The 13,641-nt window shown below is 35.6% G+C and overlaps 2 protein-coding genes across 3 annotated transcripts; one reads left to right on the forward strand and one right to left on the reverse strand.

Annotated features, from left to right (window-relative positions):
* Positions 1 to 1,056: 1,056 nt before the first annotated feature.
* Positions 1,057 to 3,998, reverse strand: Abi (tyrosine kinase Abl). Of its 2 annotated transcripts, none has more exons than XM_069054308.1 (6): positions 3,754 to 3,998; positions 3,224 to 3,700; positions 2,354 to 2,524; positions 1,971 to 2,300; positions 1,536 to 1,838; positions 1,057 to 1,480 (listed from the first exon to the last, which is right to left on the reverse strand). In XM_069054308.1, the coding sequence occupies exons 1-6, from the start codon at positions 3,776 to 3,778 to the stop codon at positions 1,317 to 1,319; spliced, it is 1,470 nt and encodes a 489-aa protein (XP_068910409.1). In that variant the 5' UTR covers positions 3,779 to 3,998; the 3' UTR covers positions 1,057 to 1,316. The 2 variants fall into 2 exon arrangements, with proteins under 2 accessions (XP_068910409.1, XP_068910408.1); XM_069054307.1 differs by having other exon boundaries at positions 2,348 to 2,524; positions 3,754 to 3,997.
* Positions 3,999 to 5,992: 1,994 nt separating this feature from the next.
* On the forward strand, positions 5,993 to 13,203 carry LOC138135005 (uncharacterized). The gene is made up of 16 exons (XM_069053634.1): positions 5,993 to 6,151; positions 6,201 to 6,449; positions 6,499 to 6,668; positions 6,719 to 6,985; positions 7,032 to 7,134; positions 7,187 to 7,367; positions 7,419 to 7,681; positions 7,760 to 7,932; positions 11,094 to 11,220; positions 11,273 to 11,521; positions 11,567 to 11,736; positions 11,793 to 12,059; positions 12,109 to 12,211; positions 12,275 to 12,455; positions 12,505 to 12,764; positions 12,817 to 13,203. The coding sequence occupies exons 1-16, from the start codon at positions 6,055 to 6,057 to the stop codon at positions 12,990 to 12,992; spliced, it is 3,036 nt and encodes a 1,011-aa protein (XP_068909735.1). The 5' UTR covers positions 5,993 to 6,054; the 3' UTR covers positions 12,993 to 13,203.
* Positions 13,204 to 13,641: the final 438 nt, after the last annotated feature.

A 13,641-nucleotide genomic window follows, 5' to 3' on the forward strand; every position in this document is an offset into this window, starting at 1 on the left:
TAGTACAAGTGAACAGGCACTGTACGTTTCAACCAATGATACTCTTGCACGATAAAAAGTAGTTAAAAAATGTGATAGCATGAATAATCAGATGGAAATTGCAAAATGCTGTTGCTAGCTTGGACTTTACCCTAAATCAGTAGTTGCGGCACAATCCATGACCAGCCTATGTTAAGTTTACTCGTTCTTGCTATTTCAATATTCTTTTAATAATTTAAATGCAACAGATCAGCACAAAGTTTTGTACAATCTAGTCGTCGTTACGAGAACCAATATACGATGATTATTATGGCGGACGTGGATGCGCAATTGCAAGATGGACCAGATCTGGAAATTCTTGTGTTGAAATAAAACCAAATTGCGCAATAAAATTTAATGATTAAGCATTTTCGCGTTTTATTTCGCCCAACTGAAAATTTATTGTGAGTAGGTGTAGAGGCTAGTCAACTATGCTAATAAAGATAGGGCCTCAAGGGGAAATTGAAAACACAATGAACCAAGCCGTTTTCGCCAGGTTCAACATGCGAACTTGACAAATCATAAATGTAAATAATTTCCAGATCATTAACATTCGTTACGTCTAAATTAGGAATAATTACCAATTGTAATTAGTTTATGGTATGCTGCAGGCAACCAACTATACAATAAGAGAAATGAAAAGTCGCTCCGCGTTGACTTGACAGTCGACAACTGGAACTTGTTAAATAAAAAATCGTACGACACTCATTAATGACCAATAGAAAAATTAGTTCAAGAGCCATAACCAAGACAACAAAAACATTTCTTGGGAACTTTTTGTAGGCAGACCAACCTAACTGATTAATTAGTGGAAATTTTTTGCTGTCAAAGATGTCAAATTTTATTATTAATTTCAGGGTTTGTGTCGTTACGATTTTCTTACCGAATGTGCATTCGAGCATTAATTCATATTCGGAAATTATTTTTCGTGCATTTCAATAACGTCCTAATTTGCCCTCGCGTACGTCGTTGAAACGCACAAAAAAAATTCCGGAAAGAATTAATGCTCTTATGTGATTATAAATGAAAACAAACGAATAAGATTATATAATTTTATTATTTATAAATGTATTACAAATGCACGAACAAAATGATTTAATAAATAATGGAATTACATCTACAGTAGAAGAAAATCATGCAGCTTACACAAATATTTAATTTTAATTCTAGACATTTTAGAATCCCGATCTTATCGATATAACGATTCCAGGGTACTTCCTTTTAACTTTAAATTAAATGTAACAACTTAATTTGCAATATGTCTTTAATAAAGCTTATGGTGGAAACCTAACATTAAATTAGACACAAGGTTCCACATAGTTTCCAGGGAATAATCCAGTTATTCCATCCATGACGCCCTCCCACCAACCGTCGTCGTTCTTCTTAAGAACATAGATAACTGCACTTTCTTGAAAACTGAGTTCGTCATCTTTGTCGGCGTAATAATCATAAATTGCAACAACTGCAAACGTGGGAATCCCATAAAATACGTTTAGAGACAAACTCACGGACATTACCTTTCTCTATGTAATTTTTGGGAACCCATCCAGGCAAATCTTCTTCATCAGGTACTATCGGCATGACGCCGCTAGTACGCGGTCTGCCGAAAGACTCGTGCTCATCTTCCGGTGGCGGTGGGGGCGGTAGTGGTGGCGAGTGCGCCCCGCTACTTCTGGCTAATCGCTGTCCGTGGGCATGAGACAAGGTGTGCATTCCCAAACTTCCATGCGGTACTGGCGCGTGCTGGGTCATCATCATCGGATGGTGTTGATTTGACGATAGTTGAACTTCTTGGGTATTTATCAAAGGGGAAGGCGGCGCTACAAAAATGATAAAAATCCAATTTGAGTTTTCTAGTTTTCTGCAAGAGACAATCAATTAAATATCAGATATTCGGTGCTGTGACAATCTACTGTCGAAAATATTTTGAGGGCGCCATCTGGTGTACTCACGCGGCATGCTCATGTGATGGTCGGACCCAATGTAACTCCCCATATTGCCCGGAGGCGGTGGTGGGGGCGGAGTTTGAGGATGCTGATTTTGCAGTTGTTGCTGATTGACGTTCATGGGGTGCACCATTCCGATTTGCGGCGGCGACATCGCCTGATGTTGATTGGGGGCCATTGGTAAAGTGCTGTAACCTGGCCCCCTTTCAACTGAACGTCTTGCGTGACCGATGGGGTAATTGGGGGCGTAATGACTAGGGACTTGCGGAGGGGCCACTGCTGGGGGCGTGCGGTACTCGCGACTGCCTTTACTCAACGTACCCCCTGAAACAGAAACTACAACACACAAATATTTAAATGAGTGCTTCCAACAACCAATTTACCTTTACTTGATGTTCTCGAGACTTGAGGAGGTGTTGGGGGTTTGGTTGTTGGCGCAGGCCCCACCATCGAATTTGCGGACATGGCACTTATGGACTGGATGCTGCCCTGGCTAGAGCCTCTCTGCTTTTGCCTAGGAGTCCCACTGCTCCTTACTCCATGCCCGATTTCATCAAAAACTAAAATTTACTTATTAGGTATTCATGATCTTTTTGGGACCGAGTTGGATATGATTTTTTCTTTTCATGTTGGACTAACTGATTCAGGGATGCAACGGATGCAATGTTTTTTTTCTGTCACTGTCTGTTCAACATTTTCTTGCCACCGCACTGCCAGATTTATTATTTTAATATTCGTAAGAAACTAAACGATTTGTTAAGTGTGTAGAAATCTTTTCTACGATCGTGCAAAAAGTGAGTGTTTATTGCATTTTTCACACAAGACGCACAGGACAGAACTGTTGTTTATCGTTGTTTTTTTGTTCGATCGTAGAAAAAATGTATGCAACACGTGCAAAAAGTGTTATTGCACTTGGCGTGTTGTCCCACTCGCCTGCGGCTCTTGGGACAATTTTCACGTCGCGTCCAATAAAATCATTCACTTATTACGATAAAAAATTTCTATTAAACGATTTAATTTAATTTAAAAAGTACAGACCAGATTTAAGAGATCTGGCAACAATGTACCTATTCAGAAAATATAGTCCTAAACTGAAAACAAGCTAACCTAACACAAAAAGTGTTAATTTCCTTTAGGGAATTTAGTTATCACCGAGGTACTGCCAACAAAATCACTAGATGGTCATAGCCAACTCGGTCCCAAAAAGATCGTGAATGCCTTATGCACTTAAGTCACCCCAACAATACTTTTACACTTACTGTTATAATCAATCGGTTTCCTCAAGTATTTTATGGGTTTTTCAGGGTTTGCAGGTGCAATAATTTTATACTGTCGACTAGTTGATTTATTTGCTGTCAAAACTCCAATTTCCCGTCTGGCCACTTTTTCCTTGTGTATCATCACAGTTTGTGAGATGTGATTCATCTGACTTTCCATTTCCGCCAATTGTGCTGTTTGTAATTCCAACAATTGCAAGAAATTGTAAGCAAGAGTGTTGATTTGATATGCAACACTTGCTAATGACTGAGTGGTGTAATTCTTCGTTTCTTCTAAAGCTACGCGCTTATTACTCGACTGAAAGTAATTGGCCTCGCAATATTCAGCTACTCTTTCTAGATTGGTGTGGTTATCAGTTAGATTGCTGCGCCCCTCTGGAATCTCAGAGCGCAGCAACGCTGCTAACTCAGCCATTGTGTCGCAATCGCTTACAACTCCAGATTCTCTACTGGGGCTGCCTGAAATGTTGATTCGTTAATTTATAATTTACTCTTAACGACGAATTATTTACCGTGGGCGTAGTATCCAACATTCATAACAAACAGGATGCTGACACGCGTTCGGAAAATAACATACTACGATAAGACTTTATTACGACACGTTTATTTAAATGTAATATGACTTTAATTAAGGCTGTCTTCAGTTAACAAACACACGGTATTGCATGGAATTTTAATTCTTTACGAATTCATTAAACCACACCACTGACAAGCAAAACCAACATAAAATGGAGTCCGGCAACCCGCAACGCAAATCAATTGACGCATGCGTATTACACCGAAATCTCGCCACACCAAAATCATAATTATATAATTATAATTAGGTGACTATACATACAATCCAGCGCATCTACTCATCTAGCTCTACCTGTTGCAAACGAACAACTTAAAATGATGATGTTTTGTGCACATGTTTGAATAATAATAATATTCACATTTAGCATTAATGCATTTAAATTTCAGTATACCGAAATCCTATATGATATAATTAAATAAAATAAGCACAATCTTGCCCATCGACAAACTCTAGCGGCTTTAACCCATGGGTACACAATAATATTTTCAACTACAATTCTACAGTAGCCACATTAAATAGCGTCGTAGTAATTAAATCAAATCTCGCCACAACGAATTTCAAAATTTGAGTGCAATTAAACATTAGGTAAAATGTACAGTTCCGGTCACGGAATTTTGACCGTCATTTGTCATTCCATTAAAATGAGACGTAAAGCGGCCGTTACGTATTCGTAACCTCATTTTCTGCGTTTACAAGACTTGTCGCTTTGACACTGACTAACTTGCATGAAATTTTTGGATTTCAATTCCAAAAGTCAATCATAATGACAATAAAGCATGGACTACATCATTGTTTTAATTGACATGAAAGTGACGACCAAAATTCCGTAAGTAACCGCAATTGTATTATTTGTTGTTAAAATTTGCGAAAAATACAATGCAGGGTATTTCATGAGTGATCATAATACCCGGCAGAATTGAAAATGTAACCCATAATACGTTTCCAAAGTTCACGTAGCTATTTTAAACATCGTATTGTTTTTAAAAGAAATTATGAATCCATGATGGCTTAGCTTCCACTTCCAATAATTTTATTTATCACAATTGACATTTACGAAAAAGTTAAAATACGATTAAAATGTATTTCAACGATAAGAAAACAGACATGATCCTGATTTGTATAGTAGGTACATTGGGTAGACATAAGATTCGTCGAAACGGACGAAATTCGCATATCACGAGAGAAAAAAATGTTATAAAAACGAGTCAAAGAGAAGCGACGTCGACACGCGTCGACATACGAGTCATGACATCATTGTGGCACGCTTTACACAGAGATGTATTTAGTAATGAATTTTTTAAAATTGTTAGGTATGTAGTTATGTACAATTGTTGTACATAAGCGTCTGTTGTTAAATTTGTTAGTTCAAAGCTTCAAAGAATAAATATAAAGTAATCCGTCTCTGCATGACGAGCTCGAGAATCCAGGTGCGAATTTCAAGTATTTCGACCGTTTGGACGAATCTTATGTCTACCCAATATAGCTGCTAACGTGCGATCAATTAAAAAAAAATCGAGTTACCTGGATTGTGTTATTCCTTTGATTTTATATAAATATTTAATATAAAATCAAAGGTTATTCTGATGCTTTGATTGGTTCAAACCACCATTTTCGCCTACTTTAATTTTTTTTTATTTGATCGCACGGTATAATAAAAATGCTTTTGCGGTTGGGCATATATGCAGACATTTTCCCAAAAATTCTTCATTTTTTCACAATTTCATTTAACCAAGAGAATGACCTTTATGTCAAAATTTATGAAACTGCATAGCTAATTTTTTTTTATGTTTTTTAAATCATAAAATAAATAACAAGGTTAACTATGTATTGTGGGTTGCGTCAGGCTCATTATCACTCGTACAATACCTCTGGCAATACCCTATATCATACATGTTCTACGGCTACGATCACGAAAATATTGAATATATTTTGTTTCAAAAATATTGAAAAAATGCTCTTGCAAATGACAAGTGGTTTTTTGCAACTTGAGTCAACTATAGAAGGAAATACTTTGAAAAATGTTTGAAAAGTGCACTTCGTATCAATTGTGCAACATTTTGCAATCAGGAAGCTAAGATTCGTAACTGTTTACAACATACAAACCTAAAATCTATCTGAAAAGATAATTTGAGTGTTGATAATAATTATTTAATTAATTATATTTATTTTCATTAATCTACTTAGCAATTATTTTATTAAAAGAAAGGACTGAGTTAAATCAGTAAACAAAAGCACAATGTTCGTCTTCGCGACGCTACTCATTCTGTTCACAGTGCTGTTAATTTTATATTTGTACAAGTTTGCAAATGAAAGACCGCACAATTTTCCTCCAGGTATGATTAAAAGATTTAATTTATATGTCTAATTGAAAAAATGTATCAGGTCCGCCAAAATTACCATTCTGGGGCAGTTACTGGTTCATGCTAAAGGAAAACTATAAATTTGCACACTTAGCGTTCGAAACCTTAGGCAAACGGTACAAGACTGACATTTTAGGGTTGTTTTTAGGGAAAGGGCCGGCAGTGGTCGTGTTCAGTCACGAATTATGCAAAGAAGTGCTAACCAGAGACGAATTTATTGGCAGAAATGACTCCATAATAATTCGAAAAAGAGGCTTAGGAGAACTAAAGGGTATCATCTGAATTTTTTTATGCACTTGTGATTACATCTATTTATGCAGGCATATTTTTTATTGATGGCCCATTTTGGAAAGGTCAAAGACGTTTCTCGCTGCGTCACATGAGAGATTATGGATTTGGACGACGTTCAGAAGTCGTGGAAAATTTTCTGACTGATGAAATAAAGCAAATATTAAATTTCCTAGCCAAGGAACCGGACAAAGAAGATCGGGTAATTGAAACATTATCTGGTCTCAACTCTATCGTAAAGTCGACCGATAGGATATTTGTAGAGGCAAAGGTCAAGTCTTGATGCCGGATTTTCTGTATGGCCCCCTCATCAACACTATAATGCTAATTTTGGCATCCAGTCGCTTTGACAATTACAAATTACGAGAATGCGCAAGGGCAGGTTTGAGATTCCAGAGGAGTGGAGATGCAACGGGTTCAGCGATTTCAATGACGCCGTGGTTGAGATTTTTGGCGCCGGATTTCTTTGGGTTCACATCAGCGGTCGTCGACAACGGACACCTCTTAGAGTTTTTACGGGTAACAAATACATATTTTTTGTAAACTCAATAAAATCCAATATTAGGGAGTTGTCGACGAACATCTGGAAACCTTCTCCGACGATCATCACCGCGATTTTATAGATGTTTACATCGGCGAAAGTATTAAACAAGGCGTCGAGCTTGACTGTAAGTTTTCACAAGTTTCTTAAACCCAAACTAACGCGATACTAAACGTTAGACAAGCAACTCCTGCTGACCGTGCTGGACTACATGTTTCCTTCCCCGATTGCGATAGGACATACTTTAAGTTTCTATTTTGTCTTCCTGATAAATAATCCTCACGTGCAAGTTAAGATTCAAGAGGAAATAGACAGAGTGGTTGGACGATCGCGTCTGCCAAACGTAGATGACAGAAAAGAGTATGTCCGTTAGAGGATACTGACAATAAATTAAATTTGACTCATTGATAGTATGCCTTATTTGGAAGCAAGCATCAGAGAAAGTGTTAGAATTTTTTCACTCAATCCATTAGGTATCCCTCGTCGGTGCATGGAGGATACACATTTGGCTGGATATTTTATACCAAAAGATACAATCATGTTACCGTGCATATGGACAGCTCATAAGGACAAGAGTGTATGGGGGGATAATCCGGAAGAATTTCAACCTGAAAGGTTTTTAGATAAGGATGGTAACTTATTGAAAAAAGACAATACGTTAGGGTTTGGAGCAGGTTAGTTTTTGGGCATATGGTCTATAATTTTTGTCTCAATGTAAACGATTACAAATTGGAAATTTTGATTAATTGCAGGCAAAAGACTGTGCGCGGGAGAAACATTTGCACGCCAAAACATGTTCTTAATTGTTTCCAATATCCTACAAAGTTTCACAATCAAATCGCCGAATGGTAAACCAGTAGTCCTAGATGTGGTACCTGGAATTAATATGTCGTTGAAAGAAAACTGGATTCTGGTAGAACCACGAGAATAAGTCAAAAATGTACGTAAATGTTATATTTCAATTAGTGTTACATTATTATGAAAATTTTTTGTACCTTGCAGATGTTAACTACTAATAAGGCCTCTTCAGCACATAACACTTTTTTAAGAATCCTACCCTGTTTTTAAAGCATATTAAAAAAGCCTTCGGCTCATGGGCCTGTTCAGCACAACAGTTAAAATATTAAGAATTCTACCCTGTTTTTTAAGGTAGAAGGCATACCTACTATACAAACTTATGTAAATAACGATTTTAAAAGAAAATTGATAGAGACCTCGGTAATTTTAATATTTTCCACACCAATTTAATACTTTCTTTCTTGATTTCGTTATTTTTGAGTTCGCTATGCTCACGAGGACCTTTAGACCTCTATTTTATTTAATTATTTTTATACTCTTCGGTAATGTTATCCCCACTATAAGTACCAGAGACTTGCTGTTTTTAAAGCAACTTCTCTTTTTAATCCAGATAAATTAATAGGGTTTTCAGAATAACTCATTTCAAAATCATTTTCTTTAGGTCTAATGTGTATTAGACTCATTTATTCAGTTTAAAAAAGTCTGAAGAAATTAGCCCAAAGTCGAGAATATGCTTTTGTGATCTAACTTTTTTATTAATTTCATTTTTAACAATTTATCAAGTATTTCTACGCATTCATTATATACTTCAATTGAATCATTTCCAACATTTTTTGACGCAATTAATAGATCAAGACGTTCTACCATTTCATTCGGATCTGAGAAAATACGTTAATACGTATACCGCTAACTGTTTGTCCCTGTTCACGAGATTCGGAATCTTTGATTCCGATATGAGGCTTCGCTGATTTTTCATAGAAAGAAGAAATTTTTCGAATATCTGCTAAAACATTATTATATTTCCTTAACTGTGAATAGACATATTGTAAATTATTTATTTTTTCTTGTTATTGTGCTTTCTTTGCGTTTGTACTGTGTGCATTTGACGATTTCAATTTAGCTGATATTTCGAGTGTCGTTGTATCAATTTTTGCATTTCGATTTCCTATGTCCAATGATAATAAATGTGAAGGTTTTTCAAATTTAAATTGTTTTTCAATAATATTGAAATTGAAATCTTTATTCGGATCTAAACTTATCAGCCTTAAAAAGTTTAGAAGAGTTTCAGAACAAGAAAAGAACTTTTAAAACGCCGTTCTGTGGACAGTGTTTGATAGGCATCAACAATAAACCACCTGTGAAATTTAACATAACGGCCCATCGAGGGATGTTGTCGAGTGAGGCCTTTAGAGTTTTTCATTTGAAAAATCATGTTGACACCATCACACAAACGGATACAGAGGTGCTATTCGAAGGGAAAGAGACAATGATACATTTTACTAAGATTTTTTTTAAAGTTCGATACTGCGGAGCAAAAACAACATTTTATGAGCACCATAGAAAACGTGTCCATGTAAGAACCATCAAAAACCAAACCAAATATTTTTGCAGCTCCGATTCTGATAAATCTGGTTCAAGCAGTTCTACCACTGATAGTGGATTATGGTCTTCTTTTAGTCAATTGTCAAATTAGATTAATGTCATGTAATTGTCAAATGTGTAAAAAAAATATTGATTTGTTCAAATAAAATAAATTTTCATTTTCATAGCTCAAGAGAAATTATTTTTCCCAACTCGGTACGTAAACTAACTATTTTTACACAAACAGACTGAAGCGAATTTTAACTTTAAATACCTTAAAAATTGGCTGAAATGAGTGCTTGAAGGACCTTCTGCAACGAATCTTTTATACTATTTTTTTCTATTTTGCCGCTTTATACCATTTTATAAATAAAAAAATTAAAATTTTAAATGTAGGGAATTTTGCTGTGGTTGGTGACATTTTTTATGTGGCATAATTTTAGCTGGCTGTGAAAAAAATTAATTTAAAACGTCAGAATTTTTTATTTTCGCATTTGATGTTTAAAAATGAATGCTGAAGAAAGTTTTATCACTAACGCCGCCGAAAATTAGGCAAATTGCACAAAAGACTTTAGAAAATTTATAGCCGGAGAAGTCCAAATCCCAGAATGAAAATTAAATGTTTTATTCATTGTTATTTATTAATTTGCTTTGTTCTCTGCGAGATTTATTTTTTGACGTCTGTCAGTTGACACTTTACGCTACCAACATCAATACAGTAAATTTTACTAGTCTATTCTAACACGCCAGCGACCTATTAAAGCACTCAAATGACGTCATTTGGGTGCTAGAACAGACTAATACTTATTCTAAACGCAAAATAAATTTTGAATTTATCAAAATATGTATGTATAAAACAAACAATCAAGATTAAAAAGGTTTTTAATAACTTTCGTATAATTAGAGAATTTTGCAATTAACGTGACCGCATTGATTTGATTACAGTAATAAATTAAAATATTTGCGAATACAACGATAAACTGATACTAAAATTTAGTCAATGTCGAAATTATGCGTTTGCTTTTCTAAACTAATAAAGACGTTTTTGTCAATATTTTATCCTCAATTTAAAACATATTACTAATGTTTGATAATTTCAAAATAACACTTGTTGTTTTTCATGTTTTTTAATATGTACTTCTTAGAATCAGCAAGTAACCTTGTTTACTTGATAAACCGCAAAATAAATTCGTGTCAAACTGAACACTGGGATTTCTTTAAGTGACCATTTTTTTTTTAATAAATAATAATTAATAAAGAATCAGTACTTATCATTATTTACGTTCTGATATTGGTGCATTAACCTCCCACAGAAATGTGCTAGATTTTTTTTAAATACTTACAATTCCTTATGATAAGAAGCCGGATAGTCATACAAATCGAAAAAACTTTAGCTTAAATATGTTGCCCACAAAATAATATAATTGCTACGATCTAATTATTATTTTTAAAAAATCGTTTTTAAAAAGTGCAATTTTTTTAAAATATAACTTTCAGAGTGATGCAATTTTAGTGTCATAATGTTGAAAAATAAAAATTGCATTTATCACTAATTTAAAAACAGATATAGGTCAGCGATGATTTAAAAAGTCACCTTTTATATCTCTTTTAAAACATTTTTCAATTATAAGCAAAATTAATCCTATGGCTTGCATACCATTCCGTTTTCTTATCTTTCATACAACGTTAAGACAAACAATTTGCTAGTATTTGTCGACAAGACGCCGAGGAAACATGTTGGGTTTTACATCAATACTTCTTGTAATATTATTACTCTTGCTCACTCTATTTGTGTACAAATGTTCCAAACAGAGACCGAAAAATTTTCCTCCAGGTATGTTGTAAAAGGAAATTTTTGAAAACACTTGACGCCAAGTATTTATTAGGTCCACCAAAACTACCACTTTGGGGGAGCTACTGGTTCTTATTAAAAGAAAATTACAATCTATCTCACCTAGCCATGGCTGCTCTTGGCAAAAAATATAAAACTGATATCCTAGGCTTGTTTCTAGGCAACTTCCCTGCAGTAGTCACACTGAATATCGAATTATCCAAAGAATTATTAACGAGAGAAGAATTTATAGGTAGAGTCGACACCATTCTAGTGAGAACTAGGAGTTTTGGTGATCTGAAAGGTACGTGTTTTAATTTTTAAACGTTTGTTACTAACGTCACTCCAGGAATATTCTTCGCCGATGGTCCGGTATGGAAAGAACATCGAAGATTTTCTCTGCGTCATATGAGAGATTTTGGTTTTGGTCGTCGCTCAGATGTGATGGAGAATTTTATTTCAGAAGAAATAACATATTTAATAGATTTCCTTAAAAATGAACCCAAGGAAAAAGATTTGGTAAGTAGGTTTTAAAGTGTTGTAATTTGGAGTCTTGATATTGTTGTTTACAACAGAATGTATGTAAAAGCAAAGGTCACGTCTTGGTACCAGATGTTTTTTATGGTTCTCTTATCAACACTATTTTGTCGGTCTTAACATCGACGCGTTTTGACCATCACGAAGTAAGACAATATGCGAAAGCTGCCCTAAAATTTATGAAATGTGAAGACGCAACAGGAGGGGCAATTTGTATGACTCCATGGTTAAGATTTCTGGCCCCAGATTACTTTGGGTATACTTCAGCCGTAAGAGACAATCGCTTCATACAAAAGTTTTTGACGGTAATCCTTGCAAAGTCGGTGTAGCAAGTAGACAGTTTTATGCTTTTAGGAAATAATAGAAGATCACTTGAAAACCTTCTCAGATGACCACCATCGAGACTTTGTTGACGTATTCATCAGTGAAACTCTCAGACAAGGTGTAGACCTTGACCGTAAGTGGTTTAGGTAAATGTGATAAAATCCAGATTAAGAATTAAGAACAACGTCACTTCCAGACACTCAGCTTTTGATGGTAGTGTTGGACTACATGTTTCCGTCCCCAATTGGACTTGGACACACCTTGAGTTTTTACTTTGCCTACATTATAAACAATCCCGACGTTCAAGCTAAGGTTCACGAAGAAATTGATAGAGTAGTTGGACAATCACGTTTACCGCATTTAGACGACCGGAAGAAGTATGTCTTCACAAAAATACACCTGCAGATTTTAATATATTTTAAATAGCATGCCTTATGTTGAAGCGAGCCTCAGAGAATGTCTTAGAATATTACCCGTAACACCTCTGGGACTTCCAAGACGATGCGTACAAGACACAACGTTGGGGGGTTATTTCATACCAGAAAATACAATTATGTGGGCGAATATCTGGAGCGCACATCGTGACGAAACCATCTGGAAAGATCCAGAAGAGTTCCGGCCTGAACGGTTTTTAGATGAAGATGGCAACTTGTTGAAGAAGGACCATACTATAGGATTTGGCGCCGGTAATTTTTTTTATGTCGATTTGAAAGTAACCTTAAGTGTTTTTGGTTCTAGGAAAAAGATTATGCGCTGGTGAAACGTTTGCACGTCAAACCATGTTTTTGATCTTGTCTGGACTTTTACAAAATTTTACCTTTAAATCGCCCAATGGTAAACCCATCTGTATAGATGTGATACCTGGAGTTACATTATCGCTGAAAGAAACTTGGATTTTGGCAGAACCCAGATAGTGAAGACGCAGAATTATAATTCTTCGATGGCAATTAGAAATTATTGTCATTTAAATCGTCATTAACATAAATTATAGATAACTTTGTAAATAATATAGACAGCAGTGACTACTGTTGAAACAATCTAATTGTTTATGTAAATAATTGTGGTAATAAGGATTATCACCACATTGAAACCATATTAAAACATATCTATAACCATTACAGTTTACATTGTTTTGTTGTTGTTGTATCACCAAAAGTCCTTCACGGTTTTCAATTTTTTAACGATCCAGAAACTTTTTGTTTGTGTCACCCGGGCGTCGTTTGCGTCCCGGATTTCTTCTGGGCACTCTGTACTCTCATTGGCCGACCAATGAGCGGGTTCCGTTCGTGCCGCGTTAACTTTCCCATAAATAGGTGACGCCGGCCGAAAGACGGCCCACTTTCGTTCACGCTCTAAACCTGCTCGTTTCGGTCCTCCTCTCCCTCTACAAAAAAGACTGGGGCTCCGTAAAAACAACCTGGACAAAAAGACGATGCTCGAAGTTTCGGATTCATGGATTAATCGCGCATTAAAATTTAATTCGAATTAAATATCTAGTGTCAGACGACAAGCTTGTTTCGTTTTCGTTGGGCTACCCTGTATATTTTGCAAGACCTTTAGTTC

This window comes from Tenebrio molitor, chromosome 7, assembly GCF_963966145.1.
Source record: "Tenebrio molitor chromosome 7, icTenMoli1.1, whole genome shotgun sequence".
NCBI classification, from domain to species: Eukaryota; Metazoa; Arthropoda; class Insecta; order Coleoptera; family Tenebrionidae; genus Tenebrio; species Tenebrio molitor.

What these genes read in the sequence shown, in the direction of transcription:
- Abi (XM_069054307.1), bottom strand. Translation starts at nt 3,778, where the DNA reads ATGAATGTTGGATACTACGCCCACG. An exon ending in CTCGAGAACATCAAGTAAAG is followed by an intron (nt 2,301 to 2,347) that starts GTAAATTGGTTG and finishes TGTGTGTTGTAG; the next exon opens with TTTCTGTTTCAGGGGGTACG. An exon ending in CAAAAATTACATAGAGAAAG is followed by an intron (nt 1,481 to 1,535) that starts GTAATGTCCGTG and finishes CCACGTTTGCAG; the next exon opens with TTGTTGCAATTTATGATTAT.
- LOC138135005 (XM_069053634.1), top strand. Translation starts at nt 6,055, where the DNA reads ATGTTCGTCTTCGCGACGCTACTCATTCTGTTCACAGTGCTGTTAATT. An exon ending in ACAAGGCGTCGAGCTTGACT is followed by an intron (nt 7,135 to 7,186) that starts GTAAGTTTTCAC and finishes ACTAAACGTTAG; the next exon opens with ACAAGCAACTCCTGCTGACC. An exon ending in GAGTTTTGGTGATCTGAAAG is followed by an intron (nt 11,522 to 11,566) that starts GTACGTGTTTTA and finishes ACGTCACTCCAG; the next exon opens with GAATATTCTTCGCCGATGGT.